The sequence below is a fragment of the Hibiscus syriacus genome, unplaced genomic scaffold (assembly GCF_006381635.1).
Source record: "Hibiscus syriacus cultivar Baekdansim isolate YM2019G1 unplaced genomic scaffold, ASM638163v2 tig00110480_pilon, whole genome shotgun sequence".
Classification (NCBI taxonomy): Eukaryota; Viridiplantae; Streptophyta; class Magnoliopsida; order Malvales; family Malvaceae; genus Hibiscus; species Hibiscus syriacus.
This window is the reverse complement of record NW_024062756.1, coordinates 36,535-51,171: the sequence shown is the minus strand read 5'-3', so window position 1 is coordinate 51,171 and position 14,637 is coordinate 36,535. Positions and strand designations below refer to the sequence as shown.

General features: G+C 35.1%; 3 protein-coding genes and 1 pseudogene across 6 annotated transcripts; 3 read left to right on the top strand and 1 right to left on the bottom strand.

Annotated features, from left to right (window-relative positions):
• Window positions 1-1,860: 1,860 nt before the first annotated feature.
• Window positions 1,861-2,315, top strand: LOC120128394 (glycine-rich protein 5-like). The gene is made up of 2 exons (XM_039146074.1): window positions 1,861-2,098; window positions 2,152-2,315. The coding sequence occupies exons 1-2, from the start codon at window positions 1,861-1,863 to the stop codon at window positions 2,313-2,315; spliced, it is 402 nt and encodes a 133-aa protein (XP_039002005.1).
• Window positions 2,316-2,712: 397 nt separating this feature from the next.
• On the top strand, window positions 2,713-6,755 carry LOC120128460 (annotated as a pseudogene).
• Window positions 6,756-6,843: 88 nt separating this feature from the next.
• LOC120128459 (beta-glucuronosyltransferase GlcAT14A-like) lies at window positions 6,844-9,856 on the bottom strand. Of its 2 annotated transcripts, XR_005516633.1 has the most exons (5): window positions 9,175-9,856; window positions 9,000-9,075; window positions 8,598-8,713; window positions 6,992-7,553; window positions 6,844-6,923 (listed from the first exon to the last, which is right to left on the bottom strand). XR_005516633.1 is itself a non-coding variant. In XM_039146150.1 (4 exons), exons 1-4 carry the CDS (start codon window positions 9,785-9,787, stop codon window positions 7,042-7,044), a joined length of 1,317 nt encoding a protein of 438 aa, XP_039002081.1. In that variant the 5' UTR covers window positions 9,788-9,855; the 3' UTR covers window positions 6,987-7,041. The 2 variants fall into 2 exon arrangements, 1 of the variants encoding a protein (XP_039002081.1); XM_039146150.1 differs by lacking the exon at window positions 6,844-6,923 and having other exon boundaries at window positions 6,987-7,553; window positions 9,175-9,855.
• Window positions 9,857-11,836: 1,980 nt separating this feature from the next.
• On the top strand, window positions 11,837-14,352 carry LOC120128425 (PHD finger protein ING1-like). 3 transcript variants are annotated; one of them, XM_039146101.1, is made up of 7 exons: window positions 11,837-12,044; window positions 12,204-12,275; window positions 12,477-12,664; window positions 13,248-13,311; window positions 13,419-13,512; window positions 13,720-13,888; window positions 13,985-14,352. In XM_039146101.1, the coding sequence occupies exons 1-7, from the start codon at window positions 12,014-12,016 to the stop codon at window positions 14,093-14,095; spliced, it is 729 nt and encodes a 242-aa protein (XP_039002032.1). In that variant the 5' UTR covers window positions 11,837-12,013; the 3' UTR covers window positions 14,096-14,352. The 3 variants fall into 3 exon arrangements, with proteins under 3 accessions (XP_039002032.1, XP_039002031.1, XP_039002030.1); XM_039146100.1 differs by having other exon boundaries at window positions 11,841-12,044; window positions 13,422-13,512; window positions 13,717-13,888; XM_039146099.1 differs by having other exon boundaries at window positions 11,841-12,044; window positions 13,717-13,888.
• The last annotated feature ends 285 nt before the right edge of the window (window positions 14,353-14,637 follow it).

Sequence of the window (14,637 nt, the reverse complement as noted above, 5' to 3'; positions counted from 1 at the left end):
TAATTTAATTCTTAAACTTTAATATTTTAATTGATTCATTAAAGTATTAATATCATATTAATTAGATTTTTCTTCCGATTTAATTTTTATCGTAGCCTTTAATGTTAACTCAAATATAATGAGTAACATATTTGAAATATGTAGATCAAATTATAAACACTGTGTATAATAATTATATAAAGAGTCTGGATATAGTTTTTTGAAATAAAAAAAAAAGTCTCATAAATTTCAAAGAGATTGTTTTTTTTATATCTTATCCAAATTATTAGTACAATAAGTACACACATAATTTATCATTGAATTTATATATTTTAAATATACTGTGTCATATCTGACCTGCATTTAACTTCTAAATTGATGGCTCTACATAATGAAGTATATGATTGATACAATATCAATACATAAGGGATTTAGTTAGAACGTTATGAAATTTAGGGACCAATTTAAAATCTAAAAGATAGAATGGAGCCTTGTGGCGAATTTAACCCATATAATAAAATACACCTAACCACCAAATTCGATCCACATCAAAAGGTACGAAAATGTGGCAACAAAGAGATAACGTACACGTGTCCATTCACGAAGCTTGTAGTTAACATTCTTAAAATTTTATATTTACGTAAAACAATTTAATTATTTGAACAAGAGAAGAAGGAAAAAAACAATTAAATCAAACTTAATTTAATACAGACATTTAGAGAAGAAAAGAGAGAAAAATTGGAGGCAGTGAGGTGCGAGGCGACCAATTCAAAGCGAGGTTCTCGCTGAAATGCTGTAATGCTGGATTGTCTTTTTCTTCCCATCTTTAAACCTCAGCTGCTCTTCATCTTTAGGAAGCTCACCACTAGCCGAAGAAGCACAGGCGAGATCAAGATTGAAATGGCAGGAAACACATCCATATCTATATCCATCAGATATATACAAACATTTATCACAAATAAAATCCCTAAAAAGCCATTGGAGTTGAAGTCCATACTGCAGGTGGAGGGGGTGCGTAATCTCTTGAGACAGACGACGGCGCTTTTTAACAGCACATGATTTGTGCAGGCAAACGTCGCAGTGTTCACAAGCAAAGGCACCATCGGAGACCGGGATCTTCCCTCCACAATCTTCACAACATTTCCCTTCAACCTAGTCGATATCTATAGGATGAGTGATCACATTCGCTGGAAGGTTTGAAATCCATCTCAAAGAAGATAGAAAATGTAGAGATTGATGTAAAAACAAAGAGTTTGATAGAAAGATGGAACAATGGGGAATGGCAATTCTGTTATGTGAGGGAAAACACATACATGTTGCTACCTAAAGTATAGTTTAGAACAATTCATTTCTTCAGTGATGGGAACACGCAAAGTGTATATGCACAAGTTGTGTAAAGGCAACAACTTCCCATTCCAAATTTGAAGAATAATTCCTTATTGTAAAAATTGTGTTATCGTATTAATAAAAGTTCACAAGTGTTGGAAAGAAATAACATCCGTTATGATATTCTGGATCCGATTGCAGTAAAATTTAATGAAGAAGCTAGGGTTTTGAAGCATTTGGATGTGAACTCAATTAGCGAAGTTAAGGAGTTTAAAGGGAAATCGACGAAACCTTATGTTAGTGTTTTGAATGTTTAATTAGATCTTTAAATTAAACTCGTCTTAACTTTAAATTTGTTAGAACCTTACTTCTCTGTTTCATAAGATTCATCGAAGAAAGACATTCATGACCAGTGATTGGTATACACTGGTCGCAACACAAAGCAATTCGGCACTTCTTGGATGACACAACACAAGACAACCTTAAATTTTCTCATGTTTTAATCTACTTAACTCTCTGGTCTGACGCCGATTTCAAAAAAAATCCTCTCTCGAGATGGAACAAGCGATGCAAGCCAATGCGCCCGCGGCGGACTCACCCAAGGTGAATGGCATTGATGACGAGAACCATTTTGTATATGGTGGAGTTGGTGGATTTGCTGGGATGGGAGGCTTTGCGGGTGTCGACGGGGGTCTCGGTGGGATCGGAAAATTTGGTGGCATCGGTGGTGTAGCTGGAATTGGTGGTTACAAAGGCATCGGTGATCTAGGCGGTTTCGGAGGCGGACTTGGAGGTCTATGTGGTTTAGGCGGTGGAACTGGAAGCGGAGTTGGAAGTCTACTCTAGGTAGTGGAACTGGCGGTGGAGACAACGGTCAAGGTGGTTTAGGCTGTGGAGGTAGCAGCGGAGTTGGAGGTCCAGATGGTTTAGGTGGTTTTCCTGGAATAAGTGGAGGTGGACATGGAGTTGGTGGTTCTACAAGTAGTGAGATTATACCATATCTTCCTTAATAATTTAGTGTCTCTAACTTCAATTTGTAATGTCTGAATTTCTGATTACTCTCAGTCCTTAAAATAGCATGCATTTACCTTAGGTGTTCAACTTCTTGTCCGTGCTGTTGGCTCTCAATAAATATATACAAAACAATTGTTAATGTAATCTAATAAACTCTTATACTATTAATAAAATCATTAATTGAATTAATATTATAAGTCAACTCGATATTAATTCAATGAGCAAATGACCAAAATGTTACAACCTTAATGACTATAATACAATTAACCCATAAAAAACATTAGATCCTCCTAAGTTACCAAAGCAAAAGCTGATGTCATGCCATGGGGAACGACGTCGTTTAAAGGTCCATAATTTTTACAACCCTCCCATTTTATCTAACTCAAAAACACACGTGGCATCCAGCGAGAGCTTTCTAACCGGGCAACAGCTCTTTCTCTGTGTTCAATCTCTTGACATCAAACTCTTCTTGTTCGCTTCAGATTCTTTTACAAGCAAAATAAAAGAAGGATTCATTGTAATATGGAATTAGAGCAAACAAGTGAAATGAACTTATAGAAAGTTACTCTTTTTATATAATTCTCTTTGAACTATTGAAAAAAATATGCAAAAATTAGTTGTTCGTCATACACCGCCAGTGATTTCAAGAGGGAAACTTCCCTTGTTGGTTCTTGTGGATTCATTTCCATCTGTTCATAGCACTTCCAGAGTACCCTTTTCTCCTTCGTGTAAGTCTTCCACTCTATCTTCCTCCTCTTGTTTTCTTTGTGTTTTTACAAGGTAAATTTTACGTCTTTTTTTTTGTGACGGGATTCATGGAAGGATTCAATTTTTTACTTCAGAAAGAACATTTTGGATGGATTTTATTTTATGTATTGAGTTGAATTTAGGTGTTTTTCAAGTTTCTGTTGACTTAATTTGGCTGGAAAAATTGGAGCTAAGTTAGAGTGAGTGAACCAGTTTCGGAGTTATGCATAAATAGACTTTGGGGTTTTTGTGGTCTTTGGCTTTGTTTAGAGGATAAGGCGTGTGCTTGATCAGAATGCATTGCCTTCCATGTACTTATCAAACATCTAATGACTGTTGTGTGACAAAGCTTAGTTTGTTCATGCAGTCGCCCTTAAGAGGTGGTACCCAAACAAGTCCGCAAATCCGGGGTTCGGTCTCAACATCGACAACCCCTTCTCCTATCTCATGCTGATTAGGCTATAGTTTTGTTGAATTGAACTCAGAATGCTCTTAGCAGTTTCCTTTTCGTAAATTTTCTTTATATGATGCATTAAATCGGTGTATTCATTGTGAACGGTTGGAATTTATGTCCATACACGATGATAATTCTGTTCAGGTTTTGTTAGACACATAATCATTAGTTAATTTCTGTAACTTTTTTCTAGTACAATGCAGAAAAATTTCGAGATTGAGTTCAACGTGCAGCACATTCGGAACACGAGCATCTAATGTAGGTATTGAATCTGGGGGTTATGAGGACAGGGAAGAAAAAGAAAACCATAAAAGTATTGCATAGGGCCTACAGAATGACAATTCATCAGAAGCGTAAGTGATGTTCGATTAACGAGACTTTTGAGGATTGTTTTCTTTAAGCTCTTATAGCACCAATTCAGTCATTTAGACAATTTTTAACTATAAAAGTAATTATTCTAGTGTGGAGTTCTTTTTCCTTCATCTACATTCATTGAGTTAAAAAGATGATCTTAGACTTCACAGTGCTCGTAAATGTACGGTGAACTCCTAGTTCGAGGTCTTCTTATATATAATCTAATTCTATGCTTTTTGACTGCATGCCGTACTTTTAGCCTTTCTCGATATAAACATCTTTGATTATTTTGCAGGGTGAAGCCTCCGAGTCAAATTCCTTACCCTTTTTCAGTGGCCATTGTGCTATTGGGGTGTACTCTAGTGTTATCACTAATTGCCTTTGCAAAAGGTGGACCTGCATCACTCTTAGCAGCAATAGCAAAGTCGGGCTTCACTGCTGCCTTCACATTAATCTTTATTTCTGAAATTGGAGACAAAGTAATGTATTTATTGTAAATAACTTCAAGTATTCTAGATCCTTTATTCACCTTAATTTAAACCATCATCAAACTTGTGTTCATCTACCTTTTTTGATAGTTCTTCCCTTTTTCTTAATCGATGAATCTGTAAGTTTATCTAGTGATATTGTCCGGTTCAAGCCATTAATTAGATAATCAAGATAGTTTATTTCACCGATAACGAAGATTATTAAAATTTAAAAGTCCTTGCACATATCATGCGCTCGTAAGTCGTACCTGCTTTACATTAATTAGATTCCTTATAAGCTGATCCCACCCGTGCTATGGTCCAATGTTTTGGAACATTCTGAGGATGATCCTTACTAATGATTGATTGATGCAGAAAGCTCATGTTGCAAATGTTCATTTCTTAAGCTTTTGATTGTGCCTTTAGAAACTTGACCAGAGATTTAAGTTATATTTTTCATCTCTTAAGCAGACATTTTTCATTGCTGCACTCTTGGCTATGCAATACAAGAAAGGACTGGTATGTTCTCTTCTAACTGCCAATCTATGCCTGCCTTCGCTAAAGTTCTTGCTCTTCTAAGTATTGTTGTTTTAAAATGAATATAAAGATGGTATTATGATTTTACTGCATATGTTCTCTGATTCTTGGATTGATGAATGCTTTTTTTTTCTTGGACTAAAACATTTGTTAAATCATTGTAAAGGTTCTGTTGGGGTCAATGGGTGCTCTTTCTCTTATGACAGTCTTGTCAGTAATAATCGGACGGATCTTTCAGTCGGTCCCTGCTCAATTCCAAACCAGAAAGTTCCTACTCCTTGCATCTAGCTTGTGTCGTCAATGAATTTCTAATGAGGTTTGCCGTTTATGATCATTTAAGAAGTGTGACTATGAGCATATTGGCTACTAAACAGTAGTATTAGCACTGATATAATTAGATAGTTTAGATATTCGAATATAAAGAGATAGTTGTACCAATTTGCTATGCTAAATCATCCAACGCATTACACCTATGTTATTCGGACTCAAGTGTGTTTCGGATCCTAGTATGTGTGTCTAATACCAAGTTTCCCCATGTTTCTGGGTGGTCCGTAGAGGATTATGTTCACATACATTTGTCCAAAAATGTGCCGGACATAGGTACTTCGAGCGAAATGAAGAATTAGAGAAACATGCACCGATAATGCTTCCTTCAGCCTGAGATATTCATGATGTTTTTCGTAATGAATTACGGCCTATCCGTTGTTATGGTATTTCTATCGTAAAGTTTCTGATGAACACATTATGCTTTTATTCTTCTGTAGCCTTGCCAATAGGAGAATATGCAGCAATTGCTCTTCTAGTGTTCTTTGGCTTAAAGTCCATAAAAGATGCATGGGACCTTCCACCAGCAGTTGCAAAGAAAGGTGCCGAGAGAGGCCCTGAACTTGATGAGTTTGTTGAAGCTGAGGAACTCGTGAAAGAACAGGTAATCAGTTGGTTCAACATGTCTTATTTTGTCAAAAGAAAAAGGAAAAAAAGTTGATAGACTTATTTTTAATGCATGCAGGCATAAAAAAAACTCTCGAATCCACTTGAAATTCTCTGGAAGTCATTCAGCCTTGTATTCTTCGCCGTAAGCATCTCATTATCCTTTTTAAAAAGCAAAATTATTATCTACAAAAGACGATATTGACTGCACTTTTTAGTCATTTTCGATTATACTCAATGTATAACATTACAATAACTCCCAGGAATGGGGAGACCGATCAATGCTTGCAACTATCGCACTCGGTGCTGCACAGGTGCAACTTTGCTAACTTCATTCCTAATCTTATAAATGAATATATTTCTAATTCGCAATGATTAAACGGTTACTGTCTAACAGTCACCGTGGGGTGTGGTAAGTGGAGGTATTGCGGGACACCTACTTGCGACATCAATTGCAATTGTTGGAGGAGCATTTCTTGCCAACTATATTTCTGAGAAACTGGTAAGACTGATTTTTTATCATTTGCTAGTACTACTAGTAGTATGACATATCCAGATACCTGCTTGATTTTTTTATCATTTGCTAGTACTACTAGTAGTATGACATATCCAGATACCTGCTTTTCGAGTTACCATATAACTGTCGTGTTCTCGATCAGGTTGGTTATTTGGGCGGAGTGCTCTTTCTCATTTTTGCCGTGGCTACATTTTTTGGAGTTTTCTGATTGATTATACAGAGGAGCATATAGAGAGAATCGGGCAAATTTCCGGCGCAATCATTGCTGGGAAAAATGTTGCAGTGGGGCTATTGAGAGGCTGCCATGTTAGTTCTTAGAAGCATCCTTGGAACAATTTAAAAAGGGGTTATTATTATATTAGAACTATGTTATTTTTGTTTAGCTTTTAGGTAATATTGGAGCCATAATTGACATGTTTTTGCTACACTTCTCTCCTTTTATGTTATCTGCATTAGACTTGGAATGAAAAACTTTGAATATTTCATAGACACTACATTCTGAGCTGACAAACAAATTGTCAAGAGTTGATTAACAAAACAGTCTTGATTTACTTTACAACAATCATGGTACAACTAGATGCTCGATAAAAGTTCAGTATGCTCGATAAAAGTTCAGTACTCCAAAAAGATTGAGAAGGCCACGTTAAGAGAAATCAGCATCAGTAGCCTCTTGCTTCCTCAATTTCATGCATCTCCATGTTGATTGATCCATTAGTTCATTCATCTACACATTGCTGGGATAGATACTTGTCATCTGAAAGTAATTCGACCATACGTTTTTCGAGCCTTTTTGCTCCTGGGCCAGGCCTCAGGATATCGGCATCCCCCCAAACTGAACATGTTCCATTGCCCTCACCTAAGCACCATCCGCCTGGTACAACTTCACCGGGGCCACGTTTCAAAATTTCTTGATCGATCCGTTCAAGTACTGGACTGTTAAATTGAAACTGTCCTGCAAATGCAGCTCCACTCTGAATCATATTATCAAATTCTTCAGGCTTCATAGGGGGAGGCTTCTTTGAAAAGGTTTTGTTGAAGGCTACATATTGTAGGTCATGGTTTATCACGGTGTTTTTGAACTGATCAGAGTTGCAGAGGATGGTAGGGAAATAATTGGCGTGGGAATAAGGCATATTGGTAAAATACATCAGCAAAGTCCTCGGAAGATTGTCGATACCAAGGATGCAGAACTCAATGAAACTTCGAGTTAACATCATAAACGATGAACCTGCAAAAGAATGCACCCCTAGTTTTATTTCACAATTTCCTTTGATTGTGCTTGGCAAAGCAGGAAGAAAACTTTCTCAGCAAAAAAAAATGACCCGAAATATCTTTGCATGATTGCAACAGTTATACATAGTTAATAAAGAAAATGATCCCCAGAAAGCTAACTGGCCATTAAAAAGCAATTGACTGGATATTTATACTTGGTACAAGACGGAAACTAATTAACTATTGGCATAATGAGGAGCTTTAAGCTGTAGCATATGTTCTACACAGGCATTCCATCAATAGAGACATTCTCCTACAACATTCTCATAATATCTTTCACAATTTTTAACAACTCAGTTATGACTTACAAGGCAATGTGATAGCAAAGCTTCCTTTTAAGGCAGAAAAGATCGATCCTACTTGTAACTAGCTGAATGAAAACAAGTAGATTATACTAGATGAATAGATGTACTTTTCACCAAATTGTACTACTCAACTTGCAAGAAGAATGAAAACAAGTTGATTATACTAGATGAATAGATGTTCTTTACATCTCCTCCAAGCCTATAATTAGATCAATAATTATAAGTAAAAAGTCAGTTTCACGATGATTGGTCTAACAGAGTTGCATGCTCTAGATGCGACATTCTTGTCGCACCTCTAATAGGTAAAAAAAAGATTCTGAACCTATGCAGTACAGTCATAGTCTCATGCACTCGATGATTCTAATTCTATCAAGAAATAGCACAATGGTGAATGCATTTGCCCAAACTATGCAAGCTTATGATCTCACACAATATATAAACCTATATTACTCGAATCCAACCCTTAATCAAGTCTGCATTTGCAGGTCCACCACTCTAAAACTATGTTATCTTTGTTTATTGTTTATTGATATCAGGAGCCACAGTAGTAAAGAATGGCACTCAATATGCATATATTTCACATCTGCTCCCATGATTAGCAACATCGATTTACCTTAAACACAATTAAAAGAATGAAGAACAAGAAATAACCAAAAGCTAAAACAAAAATAAGCTAGATACAAACACATACACACCTGTAAACAACCTGAAAGCATTTGGCAATTCCCGCTTCTGAGTAGCATAAAATATCTCTTCCTTTTCCAAAAGATAAAGCCCCGTATCAACGATTATCGGCTTCAATTGCTTTGACCTTAATAAGTGAAACCCGAATGCAGAAAACTAATATTAGCCAATATTCACCTTAAACCACATCAATTCAATAACCAAAAAGAAAAAAATTGTTTAAATAAACACAAATGTTGGAACTGGTTGTTGCTTTTGATATAGAGTTGATGCTATAGGCAAAACCATAATTAGGTTTTAAAAATTGAACAAATGAGTGAACTAAAACATCAATTCTAACAAAGAACCACATCGCTTTTGGATCCAAATGTGCAATTCGCAAAAGTAGTGAAATAGAAATGAAGTTAACATACTCTTTCCAGCCAATATAACTTGTGTGATTCACAAAGTTGAAATCTTTCGGAAAGTAAGACAAAATATGAAGAAGATCTGCAAAATTCAATAAATAGCCAGAAAAGAAAATCAAACAAAATGCAAAACCCAGCTACTCAAATCCAAAAAAGAAAAAGAAAAAAAATCTTTAATTACCATCTTGAGTAGCAAGCGGGTAATCACCGGCATTGAGAGAGATAAACCAATCCCAATTGGAAGCTAACCGTAGCAAAATGGAGGCACCGTGAAGTGTAGAAGAGATTGAGGATGGTCCTCTCGGGTAAGCATAATCCGATTTCCCTATAACGTCGACGTTTTTGGCAGCTCTAAATATGGGTACTGTTAGGACCGTGACGGCCAATCGGTCACGTTCGGTCTGCGTAGCAGACAGATCAAGATGAAGAAGGTAATGGTTTCTCGGGTGATATGAAGCGAAGAGGAGCTGGAGGATCCGAGCCGAGTCGCCGGCGGAACCCGATATGAAGTAAGCAATGGAAGGAGGGGTGGGTGCGGAAGAGATCCCGGTTTGGGATATGGGTCGGTTCGGGAAGAGAGCCGGATCGGGTCGGGTTGCGATTAGGGCTCGGTAGGAGGTAGTGGAAGGGAGGGAGAGGATAAAGAGGAAGAGGAAGGAAAAGATGGCTGTAGATAATATTATGTAAAGAGTGGTTTTTGTGTTGTCTTTTGAGGCGGTGGTTGTCACGGAAGCGTTAGAGGTATATGGAAGTGACGTCGGCGTCGGCGGCGGTTGGTGTTTGTTGTTGTGCATTGTGGTGGTGGTGGTGGAGGAGGAGGCTTTTCAAATTAGCAGATATTTTTTTGGGGGGTTAAATGGGTTAAGCCTATTTTTTACTGCCGTTTGGCTACCTGCCCAATCACCATTGTGTAAATTTATAATATACAAAACTTTGTAATAGAAAAATAAATATGTCAAATTATGAATTTGTTTCGAGATTTAATTTATGTATTTTAATTTAATATAGTTTTTATTATCATGTTATTTTCACAATCGGTAAACTAAAAACTTTCCACCTTCAAACACTAATTGATTTTTAATATTTTAAAATCACAAAATTAAGTTTTTTCTCTCTTAATTTTTGTAGTTTTCACTTATTGATTAGTGGTTACTCTTTTTTTTTTCCTAATTAACTACGACACCACCTTTAATATTAGTTGTCCATCACGTAATTCTTTATTGTCCTTTTACTATCTTTTATTTTTTATTTTCAATAAGTTTATATATATAGTATGTTTTTATATGTCTATGTGATACGTTTTCTTCTGTTTTCTTGTATGTTTTTCAACCATTTGGTCATTGTTTTCACTTATATTTTTTTTAAGAGTTGATTAGACATCGTCACGATTGATCAAGATGACGCTTATTTGTTATATTGTGATCTTCCCTATTTTGGATCCTTATATTGGATTGGATACACATTATTCGTTTGTGGATAGCTTTTCATGTCGCTCAAGTCTGATTTATGGTTTACCGGTGGTCTTTCAGTAGTTTGATCTCCTTTTTTTGTTCGTTTGCCGATGCAATCATATATGTTTGTATTTATCTTTGTTCGAGTTTTCATTGTTATATTTTAATCTTTCCTTGTATGGTCCTTGTATGATCCTTATATAATCTTAAGTTACTAGTTTTGTTTCAATGGTTATAGAAAATTATCCTAATTATGTGCTTAATTTACTATTATAATTACAAATCTTTATTATAATTTAAGATATTTAATATTTTAAATAAAATTAATGATTCTTTAAAAAAAATCCACCTTCAAATTAATTGAACACCAAGGAGAACTCCAAAAGGTATGCTTAAGATACCTTACGTGTGCCTCAATATTATCCTTAATTCTCTCCTGTAGCGTTTTTTTCCCTTTTGTTACTTAGTAGCTTACTAAGCTAAACGAAATTTGAGTAAAATTCATAAATGATCATCGATTATAGAATTATATATTTTTAGTCTCTTTACTATTAAAAATTATAAAATAATTTTTTGACTAAATGATGTTATTTTGTTGAGTCTTTCGACTATTACAAATTATAAAATAGTCACATGACTATTCATATGTTCCAAACTCATCCTTTTTCGATGAAGAATTGATAATCATCTGAGCTGGACATTAAAATGCTAATTGAGATATGATAGTCATTTGAGATTCTATAATTAGATTTTAACATATCTCAGTAAGCAGTTTAACGTTCAGTTTATACTCTCGTCAATTTTTAATAAAAAAGACGAGTTTATCACATATGAATAGTTGGGTGATCATTTTGAAACTTTTAATAGTCTAAAAACTCAGTAAAGCAACGTCCTATACTCGAAGGATCATTATGTAACTTTTAATAGTTATGAGACTCAACAAAGGAACACCCTATAATTAGATGATCATTTATTTACTTTACCAAGGAAAATTTTAATTGGTTATTGATATGATTGTTTGAGATTAATCGATAACCATTGTTATAATTTAAATATATATAAAAAAATTATTCTTGAACTCTTAGGTTGATTTATTATAGAGTTATTAATTAAAGATTATATTATCGTTCTATTTCAAATAAAAGTAAATTAAAATATTTTACTAAAAATAAAGATAAAATATAAATTATTATAATTATATTTGATCTTTTAGAAATTTATATCATGCAACCATTATTGTTTATTAATGCAATGATCTAACAATGATCCAACATTGTCACTGTCGATCTTCATTATTAAATATTAATGAACCACCATTTACTCAGTGTCACATTTTTCACCCACCAAACATAAAACATGTAATAGATCATAACCAAATCAAAATTCAACAGTCAAGTAATAAATAAAAAAGAAAAGAGGTCAATCTCAAAGGTGAATTAAAGTATTTTGGCTGATGAAAGTGAGTAACCCAATTTTAGCCGAAGGCTTTTGGTTCGTTACAGCAGTGGCGGGAACATACCAGTGAAATTTCCCATCGAAAATTCAATTGCGAAACCCTAAATTCCTGAAATGTCCTTCTTCATCGATGAATTTCAAGCGGGTAACGTCTCCCTTCTCAATTTCTTTGAAATTTGGTCCTATCTCTTGTATTCTAATCTCGAGAGGAAAAAAGGAACCCTAATTGGAGATTATTTGCTATGATCATGTCTTGCTAATTAAATTTTCATTTTTGGAATTGATGTTTATTGAAATTTTACAGATTTAGAAGCTTTGCCCAATATTCTTCAGAAGAAGTATGCGTTGATGCGTGATCTTGACAAAAGTTTGCAAGGTATTCCTTATTTCCTTTTAACTTCAAATTTTCAACTGTTTGGGATTTAATTGAAGTTTTAATAAGTTTAATGTGTTAACTAGCTTATATGAAAAAAGAACTTCAAAGGTACTAAATTCAAAACCAATTAATGTAATGGAAGTGAAATCCCATTTCATTTGGTTGGAAAACACTACCTTTTTTGTTGGTTAATATGAGCAGAAATTGTGAGGCAAAATGAGCAACGTTGTGAACAAGAAATAGAAGATAGTAAACGAGGAGTAAGGGCCGGAAACATTACACCAGATACTTCACTTATTAGATTCTCCGATGAGGCACTCGATGAACAAAAGCATAGTATTAGGATTGCAGATGAAAAGGTTGCCTTGGCCATTCAGGCATATGATTTGGTGCGTTTGTTTTCGTTTTTTGTTCCTTGGGAGATGTTTGATCAGTGCACTTTTTATCTGATTCATATGCTATGGTTATGATTGAGATTTTTAATTGCTTTATGGTTATTGGAGTTGCAGGTGTCCTAGCCTCTAGGATGCTGCTTTAATGTAGAAAAGTGTAAATAGATTATGCTGTTAGATTCTTTTGTGGGGTTTATATAATCTTCTAAATGCATGTGTTTTTAGGGTAATAGTCTCCACTATCCTGTTTTTTAGTGTTTCCTCGTCCTACTCTGTTTCATCGACTAGTGATCTAAAACTTACAAATACAGAGTCATATCAATAACATGGTGGATGGTTCTCTTATTCATGGAGAAGTATTTGTTTCATTTCTTTGCGGAAAGCTTTTGTGAAAGCAAAGTCGATTGGTGTTATTTCCAATACGATTGCTGTATTGATACTTTAAGTTGGTCATATTTGTTTGGAATCTTCCCGTTTGTGACATTAAAGCATATTAAGATTTCAAGGCTGGACGGAACTTGGTTTCAACCCTTTTGTACCCCTGCTTGATGTACCCCTGCTTGATGTAATCATGTTTCAGGTTGATTCATATATACAACAACTTGATCAGTACTTGAAAAAGTCTGGCGAAGAGCTACGGCGTGGTATGTTGTTGATTTTCCTCTTCCGGCACTATTTAATGTATCCTTTGTTCCATTAACCCCCTCTTCTGTGATACATTTTTAATTTGTATTGTATTATGTTTTTTTAGTGGAAAGAGAGAATACTGTTGCTAATGCAACTTCCCAGATTCCTGATGGAACCACTAAATCTGGAAGATCTGAAAGCGGAAGAGAGCGTAAAAAGTATGCACCTATCATATATAAGCTCGTTACAATTCCTTTTATATTGTTCAATGGTCATCCATTTTGGTTTCCTTCTTCAGATAAAGCTCCACTAATATTGAACGTTAATTCTATTAAGCGGAACATCAACTTCCTTCTATTACATCTACATGCAAAACGTTATATTATATTCATGATATCATGGTAATCAATCACGTATTTCAGTAAAACACGACTGGCAACAGCAGCTGCTTCTTCTGCAGCAACAGAAGTGGCAGCAACGGCAGCAAATCCAACCGGTATGGAATTAGACTTGCCAGTGGATCCTAACGAGCCGACTTATTGTTTGTGCAACCAAGTTAGCTATGGCGAGATGGTGGCATGTGATAACCCTGCTGTATGTAACTAAGTTCCATATATTTTTTTTCTCCGAAACTATTTTCGGTTGCACTCCCAACTTTCGATCTGATGTAACTCCCGCTCCTTTTAACAGTGCAAGATAGAGTGGTTCCACTTTGGCTGTGTTGGTCTGAAAGAACAGCCGAAAGGGAAATGGTATTGTCCGGATTGCGCAGCACTGAGAAATCGTCGTAAAGGAAAATGATAACGATATATATATATATATATATATATATCTTGTTGGGAAGCTTGTGCTGGTGCATTTGGATTGCCATGCTGCAAAATCTAACTTTGCATAATCATGTTGTTAACGTTTCCAAGCATCTTTGTTTGCATTTGGAACTTGTGTTCAACTATTTATAGCTGCTTGGGTGCTTTTGTACCATTTTGTTTAAAAGCCTGTTGGCTGAGACCCAGGTATAAATGAGTTCTTTGTATCTTTTTAATGGAAAAATAAAAAGATATGTTACAAAACTAGAAAATCATAGTCCTATGGAAGCCAAATATTAGTTTAAAATGGGGATTTATCTTGGCTTATATGTTGATGATCTCTTGATTTTAAAATAAATCTAGGTTTTTTTTTTCTGTTTGGGGGGGGGGGGGATTGTTTAAACTACACCCATAACTAGGGCAGCCTGACCAAGGAAACCGATAAAACCAAAAAATTGATTAGAATTGAATTATGCAGTTTAATTTAGTTTGAGATTTTAATTCGGTTTAGACATTTTATTATACAATTTGGTTCGA